This window comes from Mustela putorius, unplaced genomic scaffold (genome assembly GCF_011764305.1).
Source record: "Mustela putorius furo isolate JIRA1106 unplaced genomic scaffold, ASM1176430v1.1 tig00000275_pilon_pilon_pilon, whole genome shotgun sequence".
In the NCBI taxonomy this organism is placed as follows: domain Eukaryota; kingdom Metazoa; phylum Chordata; class Mammalia; order Carnivora; family Mustelidae; genus Mustela; species Mustela putorius.
The window spans coordinates 30,693,537-30,716,633 of record NW_025421341.1 but is presented as its reverse complement, the minus strand read 5'-3'; the positions used below and the strand labels follow the sequence as shown (position 1 = coordinate 30,716,633).

The 23,097-nt window shown below is 36.4% G+C and overlaps 1 protein-coding gene across 4 annotated transcripts in view; it reads left to right on the top strand.

Annotated features, from left to right (window-relative positions):
- LOC101693015 (SPHK1 interactor, AKAP domain containing) overlaps positions 1 to 23,097 on the top strand; it is a 172,229-nt gene that overhangs the window by 11,363 nt on the left and 137,769 nt on the right. For 3 of the 4 annotated variants that reach the window (XM_045078826.1, XM_045078825.1, XM_045078828.1), the window contains exon 2: positions 15,742 to 15,820. The exons of the other annotated variant lie outside the window; for it this stretch is intronic. In XM_045078826.1, coding sequence (XP_044934761.1) covers positions 15,742 to 15,820 — 79 coding nt within the window. The remainder of the gene's footprint in view (positions 1 to 15,741; positions 15,821 to 23,097) is intronic. 4 annotated transcript variants of the gene reach the window in all.

Sequence of the window (23,097 nt, the reverse complement as noted above, 5' to 3'; positions counted from 1 at the left end):
CAGTTTTGGAGTGCAGTCTTTTGGGTTTTCCACATATAGTATCATATCATCTGCGAAGAGTGATAATTTGACTTCTTCTTTGCCGATTTGGATGCCTTTAATTTCCTTTTGTTGTCTGATTGCTGAGGCTAGGACCTCTAGTACGATGTTGAATAGCAGTGGTGATAATGGACATCCCTGCCGTGTTCCTGACCTTAGCGGAAAAGCTTCAGTTTTTCTCCATTGAGAATGATATTTGCGGTGGGTTTTTCATAGATGGCTTTGATGATATTGAGGTATGTGCCCTCTATCCCTACACTTTGAAGAGTTTTGATCAGGAAGGGATGTTGTACTTTGTCAAATGCTTTTTCAGCATCTATTGAGAGTATCATATGGTTCTTGTTCTTACTTTTATTGATGTGTTGTATCACATTGACTGATTTGCGGATGTTGAACCAACCTTGCAGCCCTGGAATAAATCCCACTTGGTCGTGGTGAATAATCTTTTTAATGTACTGTTGAATCCTATTGGCTAGTATTTTGTTGAGTATTTTCGCATCTGTGTTCATCAAGGATATCGGTCTATAGCTCTCTTTTTGGTGGGATCCTTGTCTGGTTTTGGGATCAAGGTGATGCTGGCCTCATAAAATGAGTTTGGAAGTTTCCTTCCATTTCTATTTTTTGGAACAGTTTTCAGGAGAGATAGGAATTAGTTCTTCTTTAAATGTTTGGTAGAATTTCCCCCGGGAAGCCGTCTGGCCCTGGGCTTTTGTTTGTTTGGAGATTTTTAATGACTGTTTCAATCTCCTTACTGGTTATGGGTCTGTTCAGGCTTTCTATTTCTTCCTGGTTCAGTTGTGGTAGTTTATATGTTTCTAGGAATGCATCCATTTCTTCCAGATTGTCAAATTTATTGCCGTAGAGTTGCTCATAGTATGTTCTTATAATAGTTTGTATTTCTTTGGTGTTCGTTGTGATCTCTCCTCTTTCATTCATGATTTTATTTATTTGGGTCCTTTCTCTTTTCTTTTTGATAAGTCGGGCCAGGGGTTTATCAATTTTATTAATTCTTTCAAAGAACCAGCTCCTAGTTTCGTTGATTTGTTCTATTGTTTTTTTGGTTTCTATTTCATTGATTTGGGCTCTGATCTTTATGATTTCTCTTCTCCTGCTGGGCTTAGGGTTTCTTTCTTGTTCTTTCTCCAGCTCCTTTAGGTGTAGGGTTAGGTTGTGTACCTGAGACCTTTCTTGTTTCTTGAGAAAGGCTTGTACCGCTATATATTTTCCTCTCAGGACTGCCTTTGTTGTGTCCCACAGATTTTGAACCGTTGTGTTTTCATTATCATTTGTTTCCATGATTTTTTTCAATTCTTCTTTAATTTCCCGGTTGACCCATTCATTCTTTAGAAGGATACTGTTTAGTCTCCATGTATTTGGGTTCTTTCCAAACTTCCTTTTGTGGTTGAGTTCTAGCTTTAGAGCATTGTGGTCTGAAAATATGCAGGGAATGATCCCAATCTTTTGATACCGGTTGAGTCCTGATTTAGGACCGAGGATGTGATCTATTCTGGAGAATGTTCCATGTGCACTAGAGAAGAATGTGTATTCTGTTGCTTTGGGATGAAATATTCTGAATATATCTGTGATGTCCATCTGGTCCAGTGTGTCATTTAAGGCCTTTATATCCTTGCTGATCTTTTGCTTGGATGACCTGTCCATTATGGCAAAGGGAACGAGCATCAAAATTCAGGAGGTTCAGAGAATGCCCCTCAAAATCAATAAGAATAGGCCCACACCCCGTCACCTAATAGTAAAATTTACAAGTCTCAATGACAAAGAGAAAATCCTGAAAGCAGCCCGGGAAAAGAAGTCTGTAACATACAATGGTAAAAATATTAGATTGGCAGCTGACTTATCCACAGAGACCTGGCAGGCCAGAAAGAGCTGGCATGATATTTTCAGAGCACTAAATGAGAAAAAAACATGCAGCCAAGAATACTATATCCAGCTAGGCTATCATTGAAATAGAAGGAGAGATTAAAAGCTTCCAGGACAAACAACAACTGAAAAGAATTTGCAAATACCAAACCAGCTCTACAGGAAATATTGAAAGGGGTCCTCTAAGCAAAGAGAGAGCCTACAAGTGGTAGATCAGAAAGGAACAGAGACCATATACAGTAACAGTCACCTTACAGGCAATACAATGGCACTAAATTCATATCTCTCAATAGTTACCCTGAATGTTAATGGGCTAAATGCCCCTGTCAAAAGACACAGGGTATCAGAATGGATAAAAAAACAAAACCCATCTATATGTTGCCTCCAAGAAACACATTTTAAGCCCGAAGACACCTCCAGATTTAAAGTGAGGGGGTGGAAAAGAATTTACCATGCTAATGGACATCAGAAGAAAGCAGGAGTGGCAATCCTTATATCAGATCAATTAGATTTTAAGCCAAAGACTATAATAAGAGATGAGGAAGGACACTATATCATACTCAAAGGGTCTGTCCAACAAGAAGATTTAACAATTTTAAATATCTATGCCCCCAATGTGGGAGCAGCCAACTATATAAACCAATTAATAACAAAATCAAAGAAACACATCAACAATAATACAATGATAGTAGGGGACTTTAACACTCCCTTCAGCAAATATTTCTAGCTGTGTTCCTAAGCATGGGGTAGGATTCCAGTTGCTCATGTCTTTGGTGCAAGCTATGGCCATATAGCTTGGGCCATATAACTTGCTTGGGCCAATTGTAAGTATGTAGAAGGGACATGTGTCTTTTCCAAATGGAAGTATTAAAGAGGGCATTTATGATTGCTTCATTTCTCCTGCTTTCTGCCATAGTGAATAACAGATTTCACATAGTGCATGCTCCACCAGCCTGAGTTTTAGAGTGACCACAGCTTGAAGCAGAGCTCTCAGCCAATCCATGATAGATACATAACATGAGCAGGACATAGACCTTTGAGATTTTAATTTTCCAGGATTTTGGAGTTGTTTGAAACTGCAGTAAAACCTAGCATATTTTGCCTGATCTAACAGAATTCTTTCTTTGCTTTGGACTTCGAAAGATCCTCATCACTAACATCCAGTGATATGAGGATGGGATTGGAGAAAGGGAGAGATGGAACTCACCTTGACTAGTTGAAGCAGTCAGGAAGCAGGCCCTATGCACCAGATCCAGATAATAATGAATACTGTGGCCTGCAGGTTTCTCCTCCTGAGGACATGGAGTGTGAATGGGAAATCATACTCATCCTGATGTCAATTCACACCTTGCCCATTTTACAGTCCCCCAGAGCTGCTGCTATTTATGCTATAATGGCATACCATAAGCACATTTAACCCATGCAAATTCAATGCTATACGTTTATTTTCCTTTTTTAAAAATATTTCATTCTCCGGCTCTTTCTCATTATTAAAAACATGGTAAGCTTATATTTATTTGTATTTTGATTACATATTATATATTTCTACATAGTACATACACACACAAATAATGTTATAAGACTTTTTTGCAAAAGTCAACATGTCATAATTTATAAATTTCTTAAGGAATTTTTAAAGGTTATTTTAACTGCACACCCTTTTCAAGATAAGGCAATCACATTAGACCTCAAACTCTGCATTAGATGCTTCTAATTCTGCACAGTGATTCTGGTAGCATGTTAACAGAAGAAAAGGAAGACTAGTGACAATTATTGATCGGACACTCACTTCTGACACCTCCAAGATTCTGAGATAGGGTACGACTGAGTTTCTGTCCTCCTTACATGTCATCCTGGGGGCAGGTGGCATTGCAGATGGAGGCAAACATACTGGGAGGTAGATACTGAGCACATGTTAACTCTAGTTTCTCCTCATTTCCTAAGAGACTGCTCTCTGGCTAACCAAGCTGATCAGTTCTTTTATTTGATTGAGATTGACAGATGACCCCTAACTTCTTTAACCAACTGTTTAAAAACAACTTCTTAAAACAATTTCTTCCCTAGTAAGAAATTTACCTATCAAATATATTTTTTGAAAGATCAAGTGTTTTCTTTCTGTACTGGAGAGGTGGGAACCTAGCAAACATGAGATATTAGAACTACAAAGAACTTCTGTAAAGGTTATCTTGTTCAACGCCCTTCCTTTACAGATAAATTGAAATCACAAAAAGTTAAATGAATTACTCAAATCATACAAATATTGAGAGACGGGGTGAGTAATAAAACCCTGACCTCCTGATTCTTATACTTCACATTGCATGGGATTTATTTAAAATAATCCTAACAATAAGCTCCAAAACACAGAAGCTCTTGGCATTTTCTGGTGCAGCAGAATTTGTCTATCACCCACATCTAAATATCTTCTCTACTTTTCCTCAAGAAATAGAAGATCTATAGAACAGCCCATGTCTCCACTTCAGCTGCCAGAAAGCCCAGAAACAAATTCAAAGTTCACTTATAACAACCATGTAGGAGTTTATTACCTGAATATCTGTGCTGTTTTTAACCATGATACTGATCTTTTGCTATAATTTCTTTTGTAAATATTTTATTTATTTATTTGAGAGGGAGAGAGAAAGCACAAGCAGGGGGAGCAGTAGAGGGAGAGGGAGAGGCAGGTTTTCCCCTAAGCAGGGAACCCCATGCAGGGCTCCATCCCAGGACCTGGGATCATGACCTGAGCCAAAGGCAGACGCATAGCCATTTGAGCCACCCAGGTGCCCCATGATCTTTTGTTATAATTTCTATTTTCCTTAGCCTTGAGTTTTAACTTATGTTTTACCATTTTACTGTATATATCTTTTCTGTTAGCTGTTACAAATTCCGAGTGCAACAAGATGGAATATCCATTATTAAATGACTCACACAATCAATCATTTTCTTTATAAACAATGCAAAAATTTTCCTTTGTATTGGAGGAATTAAATTGATCTGTGGCAAATTGGAACTCATATAAAATAATGGTCTATTCATATTTAATTAGACTTTTAGACTTTCTTTAATGATAGCTTGATTGTATCTAAAAAGTTAGAAGCAGTTTCTTTAAAATGATTATCAGATTTTTTTAAAAAAGATTTTATTTGTTTATTTGATGGAGAGATAGAGAGCACTAGGCAGAGTGGCAGGCGCAGGGAGACGGAGAAGCAGGCTCTCCACTGAGCAGGAAGCCTGATGCAGGGCTCGATCCCAAGACTCTGGGATCATGACATAAGCTGAAGCCAGCTTCTTAACTGACTGAGTCACCCAGGTGCCCAAAGATTATTAGATTATTAACGTTAAAGTAAAGCCAACTCTTTCGGAACAAACATATAATGAAATAGAACGCTAAAGTTTTGTGAGATATATTTTTAATTATTTATCATATTATACATAAATTTTTAAAAGTATGTGTGTATGTAATGGATATCAATTTGTGTCAAATATTTGTGCTCAAAAGTGCCCTTTTTAGTTTGTAAATTTTACATTGCAGCATACTTCAAGTATTAAAATGTATTAAATAAAAGGAGAGGAATTTTAAAATATTTAATTTTGCTTCCATAGATACTAGGAGAATTGATAATTTTCTGTCTGTATACTTTAGTATTAAGCAATACACTTAATTGTTTTTTGTCCTAAAAATTTATAATTTTTAACATAATAATAACATAAGAATGCAATAAGTAACTCTTGATAGATTATGCCTATGAGTAGATTTATTCATCCATTTATAGTTTGAGTAGCCAGTACTTCCACTTAATTTATACAGACACATAAAGAATGTATCTCATTTATTTAAACAACAACAACAAATTCAAGTAAAAAATAAAGGACCAGTTGAAGTCAGTTTTGCATTATGAAATCTTGGCCCCACCTGATGTGCTCATTACTGGCTCATGCACTCAGTATAACCTGAAGATTTTTAATTTCTACTTTTTTTTTTTTTTTGAATGAATTAACAGTGCTTCAAAATAGCAATTAAAAAGATATATACACTTCACCTCTCTGATTATCAACAGGTCAGTGAGCTGACCTGGCATTCTTTTAAACCATTAGTCTTTTTTTCTTGCAAAGGTGACAAAAAGGTGGTGATTTCATTGCAGCCTTGTTAGGAAATGAGCTATAGTTTCATCATATGAATCACTATTAAAGAAGTATCCAAAAAGGTGATTCAGTATCCAGAGAACATGTTATCCAGAGAAACTGTCATCCCAGACTTAATCACACCAGTCCTTGTGGATCATAGTCATTCTTCATAAAGAAAACATATCATGATACAAAATATTAACAATGGCACTTTTCTCAGTTTTTCCACTGGGTCTGAGATATTTTCCATAGGATGGATAAGGGCATATATAAAGAGGGAGGCAGAAAATGTGGAGATCTAATCCAAGTTTTAACCTTGAAGATTGTATGTGACTGGTGTGGTTGTTTGGGAGAGGAGGAAAAAAAATACTTGGGAGGACTTACTTGCTTTACTTGAGAGGAGAAAATGCAACCTAGTGACTTGAATGCCATCTTCATCATGTGAGGATGACAGGAACCCGAAAAAGGGCAAATGAAGTAAATTCACTATAAAGAAGAGTAAATGTCATTAAATAATGAAGACAATTAATGTATTTGACTAGAAATTTATCTGAAAAATCATAAAATTTATAAAAATTAGTTCATTTTACCAATATTTAAAAAATAACAAGAGTTGCATGATAAGACAGCAATGGATTAGGTGTTGACTGGGTTGGATGGTCGTAATTTTCCTTTCAAAATTGTCTGTTAACATGGCATTTTGACCATAATATCATTAACAGAGTTAGTACTATATGCAGCAGCCTCATCCATTTTGCCAGTGCTCCCTTTAATTCTTTGATTCTCAAGTCAGTCTCTTGTGAAAATATTTGTCACGTTATCCCACTCATTGATTTTCTCTTCTTCCAATGTTAACTGATCTCACTCTACCACTTGCTCGTTTGCAGATGGTTTGACATGTGATAAAGAGTTCTCTGATATCATTTTCTTCTCCTTTCTGATCCCTGCATCCTTTGCAAGATTTATTTCAATTGATTAGCATTTGATTTAGATAAAAAGTCACAGTCTTTGAACTCATCAACAGAAAACAGACATTGAAGGTGTTGATGCAATGCACAGAGAAAAACACTCAAGTGAGAAGGATCTTCTCTGGAGACTGATTGTTATCTGTCTGTTGGTTTGCTTTCTTCCACGATTTTGAAGCTTCAGGGACTGGCTCATGAATAACTAGGACACCTGCTCTTTGGGGGGGATAAGGTCCAATGACTTTCAGTTTACCAGATTTTCTCCAGGGAATGGCACTGCTGAAAACCTTTTCTATTTGTACAAACATTGTCGGCAGATGAGCAAATTATCTAATGAAGTCATGCAGGTACAATTTAATATTTCAATCTTCTGGAATATTCACTGTAGTTAAGATTACAGAAGTCTTAGTGTTTCTAAAATATCTCATAATTATTAGTCATTTTTTAATGGGTAGGTAGTAATTTAGATTAAATGTATAAGAAGGCATCAAGGAAGGTGAATAAATTAAATATACATTTTACCTGGTAATTCTCGAGCCAAATTTACCTATGAGTGCAGAGAACATAGATGTTAATATCTCCAAGGGGAGACCAGGAAAGTCCATGTAAGGGAAGAGGAACTGAGTCTAGGACCCTGGATCCAAACATTTATTACCTTACAAATATGCAAAGGTTTAGAATATGTTGACAAAGTACACATCAAAAATATTCATTGTCCCATCAAAGTATCCTTGACCGGTATACAAAAGTCTACTCTTAACCAAATAAATGTATCAAAGCATTTGATTGAGAGGGTTCATATAGTTCTAAGATCATTTGAATGTCCTTGTTGTTGAGAAGATGTACATCCCACAACATTGCACAACTCCTGCTTCTCAGCCCACAGATGCCACTGACAACATCGCCTCTCAGATTCATTCAGAACACTGAACTAAGCTGGAATTACTCCTCTTTAATCTGTATTTTGGACCATTTCTGCCTTCCTCACAGGGATGAAGGTTTTATATTAAAACCCTTACCTGGCAGCTGGAGATAGCACCCAGATCTCCCAGTTTCTATAGGAAGGAAAGAGCCTCACTTCTATAGGCACCTTTGCTCTAAGTTATAAAACTGTCTCCTACCATGAAGATATGAGAAAGTTTACTTTTCCTTTGCTAATTCCAACTAACACCACAACCACCTCTGCTCTTAAAAACTGTCCTCCTCTTTGTTTGTAGGGAGTTGAATTTAGACTACATTCTCTCCTTTTGCCCTATATAAAGTCTTCCTGACCTGGTTAACTTTGGTATAATTTTTGCTTTGACATCATGTTTAGAAACCTGGACTATATCCAAGTTGGTTAGCAAGACAGTGGTGGGAGAGCTCAGACCTGGGGTTCCCACAATCCAGACTAGAATCCTGATTCCACTGTTTCCACAAGGCAGTTGGTGGACAATTGGTACAATAATTAGGAAGTTGTTCTAATGCGTGATCGACCCTAAACATCAGCACTGGTTAAATTCACTAGATAATTGCTGCCTTTTCCCTGTTGCTTGGTTTTAGTGCAAAGTCATGGATGAAATGAACCTGTGAGTGTGGTGTCCATTCTGCTGTATTATTCCTGACTTTCTGCAAACATATCAGTCATAATTAGCTTCACAGAACTTGGCATGCTATTTTGCCCCTGGCATTTCCACATCAGTCTTGTGCATTCTGAACCAGGGGAATACAGCTTAATGAATAGCAACATTATTGAAACTTTGGTTCCTTGTTTTTCTTGGTAACTTTACTTTCAAGAATCATAATTATTCAACTTAAACAGAACAACTACTGAGCTTCTGTGGCCATCCAAATAATCCAAATTGCAGCCGAGGTGTTCATTTTCAAGACTCTCCAAAGAAGGCTTTCCTAGCAATTGTAAAGCAGTCCAGCTCTTCCAAATTCCAGGGTCTCTGTGAGCTATCCCTGCCTTTAAGAACATATGCTTCTCTCTTTCTTCCATTGACTTTCCACCAAAATGATGTTTCTTTACTCCTGTATTAATAGGCCAAAGCTATAGAAATATCTGTAAGGAGGCAAATAGACTCCGAATCCCTCTGAAAGTAATTTCTATAAAAAAACGAATAAGAAACGGAAATAACAGGTGTCCCCTTGCTAATTATCTGGCTGCTTCATTCTATTCTTATAGAGTCCTGCTCCCTCTGAGCCTGTGAGTGGAGAACCCTGAAATATTCAGATGTATATTTATTCTTTCAGATCATTTGGATATCTCATCTCCATGGTATTCAATACACAACTCTTTGGGAGCATTTAATTTACTTTGGGTACTGTGTAGACAGTGCTTTGTAGTGGAAAAAAATCCCAAGGCATGGAATTGGAAGACCTGGGTGTAAGATGTTCTTTGATGTGCTGTGTGATTTTGGCCAAATTATTTAACTTGAACTTGTGTGTTAATGTTTCTTGACCTAATTCTCATTGCTTGTGTGCAAAGAAAACCAAACAACCTATGTGAAAATATTCAACTTCATCAGAGTAATATTCAAGTATTATTTTCCTTAATCTTTTACATGTTCTACTTTTATATGTTTGTTTGTTTGTTTCTCTCCACCAGTGCAACATAAATGCCATGAAGGCAGGGCTTTTGGTTTTGTTCTTGTAGTGTCTTGACCACTTCATACAATGCTTGGTGCTCAGTACCTATTTATTGAAAGAAATTAAAAAAAAAAAAAAGGTGCCTGCAGATTTCTATTTAGTTTTATAATTTGTTAGAAAGGCTTATGTTCCATTCTGCCCTTTCTGCTTGTAAAGTGGCTATTAGAACTTAACACATTGTTAAAAAAGAATGTCTTTTTGTTTGAACATTTCAGGAAAAATTAAATGCTTGTGTGTTTCTCGAACATCTTGCCTAAGAAAGAGAGGCTCAGAGGTAAATCTGAATTGGTGGGTCAAAATGATTGAGATATATAACTATTTATTGACATTAGCCCTAACTCTTGTCATTTTTTTGGAGATGTAAACTTCATTCATCTACAGGGGGAAAGAACTAAGCCCTTTAGGCAATCCTAAGCATACATCAAGAACACTGATATAAGTAAGGTTTCCTTGTGGTTGCTGTTTGTAGGTCTGTCACAGTCAGGATGTAGCTACATTTGAGACATGCACATCAGATTCTCTGAGAAATCAAAACGTAGACACTGTGAAGGTGTACATAAAAGATAGTAGTCTTATCTTGAAACCAGTGTTGAAGAGGAAAGAAAAACTCTTCTTCTCTTGGTTGGCATATTTTAGCTTAAATCTTTCAAAAGGAAAGACCTTTCTAAGCAGGATGATCCCCTGTCTAGGACACATTCATTTCACTTTGCTGAGAACCAGTCTAATAAGCTGGATGGTCTGTTGCTTTCTCTCCCTGAGCTATAATTAACGGCAGCTCCTAAACTTTGAGCCTTTGTTTTCCCTCTTTGCCTGTGCCACATAGCTATTTGATTGCCTGTTTGCAACTATAACTTGCCATTAAATATTAAATCACAGGATTTGTCTCAGAAACATGTTTATTGTACTTTGAACACTTTGGAAATAAGAGAGTGAGTGTTTCAAGGCGCCAAACAGCCTGGAAATCTCTTTACATAATCTCCCTAGTTGGATTTGCTGACTGCTCTTGGTTCACTTTTCTCAGTGGCATCTAATGAGGCAACAGCCTCAACCTGCTGTGACAATGGTTATATTGTCCTAATAATGATGAAACACGTTCATCTGCTCAGCCTCAGTAAAATTCCTGCTCCGTGTCCCCTAGAAAGGATGAAATGTGATTTCCAAGAACAAGTCAAGGTGTCTTGAATCTTGGCTATTTGGGAATCTATGGAATTATACAATCTGAAATGCATATTTGAATGCATTTTATGGTCTTTTTACTGGGTGACCTTTTAGGTTGCTGTAATTCGTATGTGACATAATACTTGAGGTTTTCATTAATAAGAGTTGCATGTAGATTCTAACTATTTAATCATTTGTGTTCTGATTGCTCTGTTCTCATTTCTAGCTTTAGAAAGCAAATGTCAAATTTTGTCTCAGAGATAGGTACCGCAGAATAAGTGACGAGAGTATTCATTGCTGACTTTCCAACAGAGATGCTGATCTTAGCTCTAGGCCTCGATTTCACCTCCCAAAAGCAGAAGGATTGGGCAAAGTTAGCTTTAAAGATGAAATAAGAAAAACATATCCTTTAAATTTCAATAATTGAGATTAATCTAGATGAAAAAATACTATTGGGACTGTTCAATGATGCCTCATGGTATCTGATAGAGTCACTTGGAATCAGGAATATGATTTACACAAAAAAGGAAGAATGTTGCTATACCATTAAAAAATGCTTTTTTAGGTGGGTAACCTTATAAATGGATAGTTGGCTTAAAAATAATTTATCTAAATTTGTGCAAAGATACAGTTTACCAGTAATATCAATTATTCCAGTTTCTTATTTTTTTAGTTGCATGAACCCCTGAGAAAAGAGTAGATGTTTGGATTCTTTCCTTGATGTCTGCATCTCATTCTAAAACCTGATCATTTTTAAATTGCTTTTTTTAAAAAATTAAACTAGAGTACAGTGATAGAAAAATTGATCATTCTACCTGTCACTCTAACATATTGGATTGTGCTACTCAACTTCCATTAGGGTAAAAAATGTGTTGCGGAGAAAGCAATTTAGATCTGGTAAGGAGATAGCATGCATCCTATCTGAATTCTGTATGTGAGTCACTTACTTAGGCTTTTTCTACAAAATGAAATCTATACACACAATGACAACATATTGTTATAATGAATTTATAACACAAAAATATAATATTCAATGATTATCAGTAAATTCAGTTATTGTGTTTTCTGTGCCTTGGCATTTTGATATATTGTGTAGAGGTAAACTTGCTTTAAAGTATGCCTGCTTTCCTAGAAAAGATTGTGTGCTATATTTATCTATATATGAAGACCATATTTTTCAAACTTTCCAAACTTTTCAGCACTTAACCTGCCAAATATGTGTTTTTGAAGTACAGTTCTGTAAATGATTTGAAATCAGGTCCATCCTGAAAAATTTAAATCACATCAGCTGTATATTAATCTTTATAAAAGATGAAGATGGCTTTATTTAACTTCTAAGGGGTGATATATAATAAACATTATTGCCATCATTGTTTCTGCTTTTGCTATAGTGTCCTGCTCTTGCATAAAATGTCTGAGTGACTAAATATAACTTTAGGTCACTTAATTATCTACTCCCTTCTCCATCCCACTGCTTCTCATTCTTCATGAAAAGCTTTTCAGGAAATGGGTTGTTTTTAACCTGCATTTTTCTCTTCCTTAAAACCTGTTGGTTCTATTTTCCTCTCTCTGTGTCCTTCCCCACACCATCAGATAAATCTGAAATACCTATGAGTTCTAATTCCAGGAATATAACAAAGTTATTCACCAGTCCTCTTGCTGAAAATGACTGAATTTTAGTACATTTAAAATTTACTAATAGAATTTATAGGTTGATATCATCATAAGATTTTATTAGCTAAATATCACCAGGCCATCAAAGAAAAACGAAATGTTAAAAGTAGCTAGAAAAAAAAGATACATTACCTTTAAAAGCTAACAATTAGATTGAGAGCTTGTATCAAAAAAAGCAACAATGGGAACCAAAGATAATGAGGTGATTTCTTCACAATATGAGGGAAAGGGTTGCCAGTTTAGAAATCTATGCTTTGTGAAAATATCCTGCAAGAATAAATAAAGATATTTTCTCACAGGCAAAAACTGGGAGCGTTACTAAGTAAAATTATGAAGGATTTTGTACATATCAGTAATTACATTAAAAGTAAATGGACTAGATGCTCCAGAGAAAATGCAAAGATTATCATTTGGATTTTGCAAAATCAAAGAAAGTAAGATATATTTAAAACATAAAATACTAAAAGAATGGAAAAAAATACACAATTAAGTAGCTAATCCAACAAAATTCATGTTGCTTTATCAGACAAAATAACCTTTAAAACTAAAGAGCATTGCTGGAAGTTGACTATGTCACTGCATGATGAAAAGGGTTGAATAATCAGTAAGGCATACCTGCATTTTAAATGTGTATTCATATAACAAAGTATCCTTAAAATTAAAATAAAAAATGGACAGAAATACAAAATAATTTATCCAAAAAATGTCAGTATGTACTTAGAAGATCTATCATAATCAACTTAACTTAATGTACATACCTAGACTATGATAACCCAAACCTGCAGATGACATATAACATTTACAGAAATTGGCCACATACCTGGATTACAAAGCAATTTGACATACCAAAGATCAGTGTTAGCCACATCATGGTATCTGAGTAAAATGCGATTCTATTACAAGTCAGTAATGAAAAGATAGATTGAAATTTTCCATATAAATGGAAATAAAATTAATAAAATTATAATGAAAATTAGAAAGTCTTTGAATTGAAGGTTAATAAATATACCACATTTCAATGCAGGTAAAGCCATCATAAGAGAAAAATTCATGTCCTTAAAGACATACATTAAAAAAAAGCGAAAGCCTAAAGATGATAGTAAATATTGATCTCTTGAGATTTTAAAAAGGAACAACAAAATAACCTCAAAGAAAGTAAATAATAATGAGATCTGAAATTATATGATTGAAAATAAACATAGATTCTAAATCAAAGATGTTTCTTTCAAAAGGCAAAAATCCCCGACCCATTTAATTTAAAAAGGGGATAGGTGAAGCACAAAACCACGATTTTAGGAGTGACAAAAAAACAAATGAACAACAACAGAAAAAACCCTACAGATACTATAGGCAAAATTATAGTAATAGTATAAAGCATCATGTCAATACACACACACACACACACACACACACATACACATACATACAACTAGGATTAAAATGGCAATTTTAAATAAAAACAGAACCTACCAAAGTAACTGAAGAAGAAATAGGAACCATGATAAACATTAGAAATATTGATTTTAGTTAAAACCCTGCCAACAGAGAGCTCCATTCCCAGACAGCCTCACTAGACTAGTTAATTCCTGTACCACCTGAGCTCTTCCAGCAAATAGAAGAGAAATACCCTAAATCTCTTTTATGAAACTGGCATAACCTTGATACCAATCTGACAAGGGAAGAAAGGAAATACAGTCAATCTTATTCATGATCACAGAGGGAAAAAGAGTTTCCAACCAAATTTCTAGCAAGCTAGGTCCCACAACATATAAAAAGGATAATACATTTGTAATCAAATTGAGTTGATCTCTGGATTTAATATTACCAATCAATTATAATTCATCAAATTAACAATCTAAAGGAAGAGAGTGATATGGTTATATCAATTATTGTAAAAAGACTTTTGATAAAATGCAACATTCTTTTATGATTGATAGGATAAAAAGACTAGGAAAATATAAAAAAGACAAGAACTTCCTTAATAAAGAACTACAGGAAGCATAATACATATTGGAGTAACTTTAAGGGATTTTGCATTACTCTATTCAACATTTCACTGAAGACCCTAGCCAATACAGAAAAACAATAATGAGAGATCAAAAGAAAAAATTGTGACAAAGAAGAAACCAAAATTCTCAGCATTTGCAGTTTATTTGCTTTTGTGCACAGAAAACACAAAATAGCTGAAGATTAATTATTAGAATTAATAAATTATTTTAGCATGCTTGCTGAATATAAATCAAAGTACACACATAAGGTACATTTTTTTTCATATGGCCTACAAGCAAAAAGTGAAATTTAAAAAGGAAATTTTTATGTTATCAATAAATTGGATTTTTTTTTTAGGACTAAGTCTAAAGAAAGCAGACAAAAACCTTTCAGAGGAAACTATAACCTTAAGTGAATGGCATAGATTGGAGGTCTTATATGACCACATATGGTGCTACCCATGCCCCCACATCAGGTATCTCCTGTTTTTATAGCTCTGATATCTTACTGCCTTAGTCTTTTCTGGCATCTTTATCCACACAATAAATTTCTTAAATTCTTTTCATTTACTGCTAACTACCAGCCATGGAGTTGCAAAGATAATTTCACTGTCTCCTTATACATCTGTTATATATCTGATGCTCTTATAAATCTGATGTATAAGATATAGATATATTATTGTTTTTTCATAGTTATAGTGACTTTCTAGCTTTTGAGATTTGAGGTATTAACATACTTACTTGATTTGGAAAAAAAAAAGGACTAGAGCATACCTACAGGTAAGCATTGTATAGAAACTTGATTACAAGGCATTCAAATTTCCATAAAAATCATTTGCCCTACTTTTCTCTTACTATTAAGCTTAATATTTAAATATTGAACTTAAGAAGCACAAAATGCTCCTGACCTGCAGATACCCAAAAACTAAGTTAGGAGGCTCTGAAATTCTTATCTACAAGATGTGGATTACTTTTTGATACATCAAAGGCGTGAAGGCCAGTCACACATCCAGCACATTACTCAAAACAGAGGCTATCTGAAAATATGTGTGCAATCTTTGAACCCTTTTCTGAGGATTTTTTTGTTTTGTTTTGAATTATTAACCACCTCCTCATCTAGCTACTTTTGTTCTTTTTAAGGACAGCCTTCTTGAGTGTACCTTTCTCCTTGAATGACACTAAAACTTCTATTTCTTTTTTTTCCCCACCCTGTTCCTCTCCTGCCTCTTCTCCAAATCTGCTGGTGTTTGTAACTTCTTTATTGTGGGTGTGGTCCTCTCCATCAGCTATGTGGGTAGTTGAACCAAACTCACCTACCAGCCTCTCTGCTGCCTTGTCCACCAGGAGACACTCCCAGGAATCCAGGTTGGTTGTGGGGGTGTGGGGTCCAGGGCATGTATGCAGCCAAGTCATAACCATGGCCTCCTCTTTCATTCCAGCATCCCATGGGTCCCCTGGGCTCCCAGCTCGCAGAGTTTGACCCTGATTGCAGCCTTTCTGGTTTGCAACACTATTTCTGCCAAACTCCAAACTGCAGTGCATGTTGTCTCTTTCTTACCATCAAATTTTACCCTTTCTGTGTCCCATCCTTTTGGAGTCCTGCTCCCTCTTTCCATTTAAATGACTCTAAGGCATTTGCAGTGACTCTAGCATCCACATTTGCTAGATGGCAGAAATTTTTGATTAGGCTGGAGCTTTCCTCATCCTTGAAATCACAAAAAGAGGTTGTTTTTCTATTCCATTTTCATGGAGGCTTGGAGCTGGCAATGTGTTTGGCTGAAGCGCCCATTCCTTTTAGGACTGGTTATCCAAGCTGGTGCAACAGCCAGAGACATCCCCTTGGGCGTACCCTCACCTCTTGTCTGCAGTTTTCTTCTCTAGGCCCAAAGGTCCCCATAAAATGGGAACATCGGAAAGAAAAACAGTTCTTGAGGAAGTTAGAGTGTGACCAAAGCAAGTCGTACTATGTGAAGACAGCTGGGCACCTGAGAGAGAGCATAGGCCAAGATTCATCTAGGTTTGCATCCCAAATTGTGCCACGTAATTAACTGTGTAACTCTGAGAAAATTCTAAACCTATGAAACTTAGTCGTATGGAAATAATAGGCTAACAGCCCCTCCCGCTATCCTGATGCTGTGAGGCTATGAAGTGACAAAGGTAAAAGGTCCTGTCATAATGACAGGGGTAGAGTGAATGTCAGTCAAGTGGATCTGCTACTATTGGCTGAGATTTTCTCCCTTCAACAGAAGCAAATCATGAAAAGTAACCAGTATTGGGGCACCTGGGTGGATCAGTTTTTAAGCGTCTTGCCTTAAGCTTGGGTCATGATCCCAGGGTCCTGGGATCAAGCCCCGCATCGGGCTCCCTGCTGGGAGCCTGCTTCTCCCTCTCCTGCTCCCCCTGCTTGTGTTTTCCTCTCTCACTGTGTCTCTCTCTTTGTCAAATAAATAAATAAAATCTTAAAAAAAAAAAAAAAGAAAGAAAGAAAGAATAGAAAAGAAAAGAAAAGTAACCAGTATTGTTCTCATTTGACAGATGAGGAAACTGAGGCTCAGGGAGATGAAGGAACTTTCCTAAGCTCAAATTAGTAAGAGTGACATTTGGGACCCAAACTTAGGTCTTTTGACTTCCACCACACAGTCATATTTTCACTGTATCACATGGCATAAGAAGTTTTTCAGTTTGGGCATATTTATATTAATTGCTTGTCTTCTCATCTGGCTTATTTGTTTAACGTGTGGGTGTTGTCACATCTCTTCATTTATTGTGGTGGTTTCAAATACAGCAATTATAATTTACATGAGTTTCATCTTGACAAAAACCATGATATTGCCCTTATGGTTTATATGGATTATTTCTAGCTATCTGATAGTTTCATTAACATTTGTATTTCAGGACTGTAGACCATCAGAGACAAAAGCATGAAGTGAGAACTGAGAGCCTGTCTTTAGTTTTATCTGACAAAGACAAATTGCTAAGATTTTAAGTGGTGCCGTTTATTGGCCCTACCATATTTACTGAGCACTGACTAATTGTAGGTATTGTGCTAAGCACATTCTGAGGTTCAGTAGTGAATTAGATGTTCTTTCTCACCTCAAGAGCTAAATAACAAATTTGGAAAGAAACTAGCAATTTTAATTGAACCTGAACTAGACTGTAGAACTCCTGTTCATTTGATATAAAAATACAGATGCACCTTATAATGGAAATTGATATATATTAATTTGATGGGTGAAGATTTGTTTCCTGAATTGTGATTTCCACAGATGTCGTGCACCAACAACAAACCAAACAAAGACCAACAAAGAACCCTGCATTTGTGCAGTGTATTGCCTGTGGAGTGTGTGGAGATTCATAACAAATAATAAACAGTAGAGAAATACCTTCTGTTCTGTGGAATGTTAGAGGATGATACTGATACTAGGAAGAGCAGAACAGGATAGGAAAGATTAGAAGCCAGGGACAGGGAGGTCTGATGGCAGTTGTAAACAGGATAGTTAGGGGAAGCCACATCCAAAAGAGGCCTCGGAGAAAGACCTGAGAGAGATGAGGAAAGGAAGCGTGCAGGTCTCTGGGCAAAGAGCATTCCAAGCTGGGGAAGGCACTCGGACAGCAAAGCCAGTAGAGCATGAAGGACATGAGGTCTCAGAGGTGACAGGGACATCAGGCACTAGGGCCTTACAGCCCACGGCAATGACTTACGGCTTTCTTGGAAATAAACTACAGTAATACTGCAAAGTTTTGAGCACAGAAATGACCTAGAATAACATTTTGTGTTCACATGTGTTCATTTAACAGAGCCACATTTTCCTGTACCTTTTTCTTGGGGGGGTGGCCGCGGGGGAAGAAGAGACATTATCGTAATGTCTGCATACTAAATTCAGCAGTGTATCTGTTGGTGAACATATTGTTTGTTTTCAGCTTTTTCTATTAGTAATACTGAGTTGAATATCTCAGGACATACTTCATCTTGCTCTCTGTGCCCTAGAACAGATTCCCGTAAAGGGCATTTCTGGGTGACAGGTGTACATGAATTTAAAAAAAAAAAAAAAAAGAAAGAAAGAAACTTGAAAAGCATGTGCAGATTGTTTTCCTTAGCAGTCATTTCAATTTACATATTCCCAGAAGCAACATGCATTATATCACACATTTTTTTTTTTTTTTTTTCAAAAGATATATTATTTATTTAAGAGAGAGCACACAGGGGGAGGGGTTGAGGGACAGAGGGAGAGGGAGAAACAGACTCCCCACTGAGCGGGGAGCCTGACCTGTGGCTCACTGCAGGGCTCCATCCCAGGACCCCAAGATCATGACCTGAGCTGAAAGCATATACTTAAGTGACTGCACCACCCAGACACCCCTTCATATAATTGAATTTAAATATAAATGTCCGGGGTAGCCTGGGTGGCACAGTGGGTTAAGCATCCACCTTTGGCTCAGGTCATGATCCCAGGGTCCTGGGATTGAGCTATGCATTCGGCTCCTTGCTCAGCAGAAAGGCAGAAAGTTTGCTTCTCCCTCTCCATCTGCCCTCCCCCTGCTCCTGCTCTCTCTCATTCTCTCAAATAAATAAAGTCTTAAGATATATATATATATATATATATATATATATATATATATATATATCCAGCATGCATGGTTCAAATCTGGATCCCACCCCCCTAGTAACAGTTCTTTAATTCAGATCCATGATGTGATGTTTGTGATAACTGAAGCAGGGTTCCATGGAAGCCCAATTTCCAGTATCTCCAGAAGAAAGGGTATCCCAAGCAAATGAAGAGGGCAGGCAGAAACACAGAGGGAAAATATAAAATGCCTTAGAAAATTACTCCTATGTATTTATTATGGTAATCTTATTAAATTTTTTTTCAACTAAAGTGGCATTTTGGCAATACAGCTACTTTTCCCTAGAAACATTTTCAATCAAATTTTCAATAATATCAGATGAGTCTTTTGTGAGCTTTGTGAATTTGCTTCGATTTTCTGGATATTTTCCCATGCTGATAAATATGAAAGTTGATAAATATAGAAACTATGTCTGAATGGGTCACATCTTTGTACAGAATTCAATGAATTCTGTGTTTTCTTGGATTTTAAAAAAGTCTTAATTATTTCTTCATTTTATAATCTTGTGATGATAGTCAAGAGCCAGCGTAAGTATGAAAATCTTTATATATTTTCAAAACCCACGTCTGAGAACAGGAAAGAGAAATGTCACTGTAAGAAGTATTTATGCATTTATTCAAAAGGATTGTATATGTTTAATTTAATATAAAAAATTTACTGAGGGGTGCCTGGATGGCACAGTTGGTTAGGTCTCCAACTCTTAGTTTCAGCTCAGCTTGTGATCTCAGGGTCGTGAGATTGAGCCCTGCATTGGGTTCCATGTTGAGCAGGGAGTCTGCTTCAGACTCTTTCCCTCTCCCTCTGCCCCTCCCTGTTGAGCCTTCTAAAATAATAAATAAATCTTTTTTTAGAAGTGCCAGAACTCCAATAGGGAAATTATTATGAATAAATTCGTTTATAGGGGTTAATGCAGTATCATTTCTCGATTTATTTTTTTTAAGATTTTATTAGTTATTTGACAGAGACAGAGATCACAAGTAGGCAGAGAGGCAGGCAGAGAGAGAGAGAGAGAGAGAGGAAGGGAAGCAGGCTCCCTGCTGAGAGCAGAGCAGAGAGCAGAGAGTAGGGCTCGATCCCAGGACCCTGGGATCATGACCTAAGCCAAAGGCAGAGGCTTTAGCCCACTGAGCCACCCAGGCACCCCTCATTTCTCAATTTAATATAACCCTATGCCAACATCACATTACTGGTTTACAAGAATAACCCTATTTAACCACCAGAACAGTTCTGTGACAAAGCTTCTATTATAATCTGCATTTTACAGATGAGGAAACAAGGCTTAGAGAGGTTTCAGTAACGTGTCCTTTTCTTTTATTCAGAGAGGGAGGAGGTATGTGGGAGGGCCAAAGAAACTCTTAAATAGACTCCAGGCCCAGAGAGGAGCCTGATGCAAGGCTCAGTGTCACAATCCTGGGGTCATGATCTGAGCTGAAATCAAGAGTCAGACACTCAGCTGCCAGCCATCCAGGAGCCCCTCCAGCTCCATCCAGGGAGTAAGTGGTAGAGTGGAAACATGAATTTGGGTTTCTCAAATGCCAAAGCATTGGGCTGTGGCTGCACTAGAACTCATTTGTATGTCCTGATCATAGAAGCAAAGGATTAGATGGAATATGAGAGATCTTAGTGTAGAAGAACATGGTAGAGTGCTAAGAGAAGGAGGTGAAATCTTAGGTCAGTTATTTACAAGTAATATAACCTTGGATCTACTATGTTAACCTCTAATTCTTTATTTCTAAAGATGCTTGCTAAAATATTTCTTAGCAAAATAATTTCTTAGAGTTCTAAGCACCACTATACATTAAATGATAATAATTGTTGTTAAAGGTAATATAGAGAAGGTAAAATAGAGAAGATTTTATAAAAACACTTGGCCAGGTGGTTTGGTGGAAGAACAGAAATCCTTAGGTGCTGAGGTGGTTCCTGTAACATACATTCTGAATGTATCTGAAAAGTCTAGATATAGTAGAATACAGTGACATACATAAAGTGTTTTGATGATGGAAACAATAGACACTTAACACTTTTTTTTTCCCCCAGAAATAGCACTTAGGGATAAATACTTCAGTAGGAAGTATCTACTAATCTTCATGGATAAATACATATTCATCCAACACTAAATTAGCAATGGTGATGTGTGTGATGTGTACTTTTTGCCTTACATTAAAATAGTCTTTTTGCAAACACAATTTGCATGATATTTGCCTTGCAAAATTTCCTTATAGCCCTCATTATCAAAAAGGGAAAAAGAAGCTAAGTAAGCCATCATACAGTTTTGCTTGATCCTCTTTTCTGAACAAAAATATATAATTTTAAAATGATTTCTTGGGGTCTTGGTGGAGCTTGAGATTGTGAAACAGCTTTTTAAGGTCCAAAGCTAATAAACCCCATATTAATGATTAGATTCATGAGGACATTACTTGCTGTCACCTCTTCTTAGAGATAATATGTGGACTTGCAAAGCATAACATCTGACACACATATATTAATTTTCTATTTTATATATGTATTACCCATCTATATCTGTAGCTATATTTCTATTTCCCTATTATCTATATATATATATTACATAATATATATAGATATAATCTTCAGTAACACTGAATTCAACAGTATTTTTTTTAAGATTTTATTTATTTATTTGACAGAGAGAGATCACAAGTAAGGCAGAGAGAAAGGGTGGGGTGGGGGGAAGCAGGCTCCCCACTGAGCAGAGAACCCAATGCAGGGCTCGATCCCAGGACCCTGAGATCATGACTTGAGCTGAAGGCAGAGGCTTAACCTATTGAGCCACCCAGGTGCTCCTGCCATTTCTTATAGAAAGAGGTTGTTTGTCTTTTCTATTGTAATCTACTTATTTTGCACTGTATCTAGATATGATGAGATTTAGGTTTCACTGGATATATCTGACAGATTTTAGAGTTGTCAGAATAAAAAGTCTCTATTGAGTAATTTTCTATTTAATTTCTCAGGATAAAAGACTTCAGCCTAACTAGTATTAAAATAGAGAAATCACTAGCCATTAGTATACAAATTGTATCCCAAATGTATTAACTATGCTATAGTCATGTGTCTTTTTTGTTTATTTTTATTTAAAAGATTTTCTTTATTTATTTGAGAGAGAGAATGTGTGCACAGGTTTGCCTGTGGGAGAGAGAGAGAGAGAGGGAGAGTGAGCACAGCAGGGGGAAAAGCAGACTCCCTATTGAGCAGGCATTCCCAACACTGGGCTTGATCTCAGGACTCTGGGATCATGACCTGAGTCAAAAGCAGACACGTAATCAACTGAGCCACCCAGGCATCCCTGTTTATTTTATTTATTTATTTTTTTAATAATCAAAATTAAGTTAGAGTATATCTAATTTGAAGCCACTATTTTTGCTAAGAAGAAGCTACTTGTTTTATTATTAATAATGAATGACCTGTTTATATTCTGCTTATTATCATTTGCTAGTACCCAGACTTAGGTCTTCAACTACAGTTTCACTGATTTAAAGGCAAAAATGATAGTGAAATGTATCAACTATCTTTTCTTACAAAGAAATATTCTTCATTCTTAAATAATCTATCATAGTTTTTTGTTACATTGTTAAATGTCCTTTATTTGAAGAATTATGGTGAAAGCAGAGGTAGGGATTTATTTTTACAGTTCTTATTGGGAATACAAGGATGGTTGCTTCAGAATCTTACTGCTGTTTTTATTGTTATTTCACTGGTCCAGGAGATGGGAAAATATGAAATTCACCATTCTATAGTTATTCAGTTGCCTTTTTTTTTTAAGATTTTATTTATTTATTTATTTATTTGACAGAGATCACAAGTAGGCAGAGAGGCAGGCAGAGAGAGAGGAAGGGAAGCAGGCTCCCTGCTGAGCAGAGAACCCAATTGGGGGTTAGATCCCAGGACCCTGGGATCATGACCTGAGCTGAAGGCAGAGGCTATAACCCACTGAAGCCACCAAGGTGTCCACTAAGTTGCCTTTAAATATTGAAACAGGACATTCAACAGTATTTCCAAGT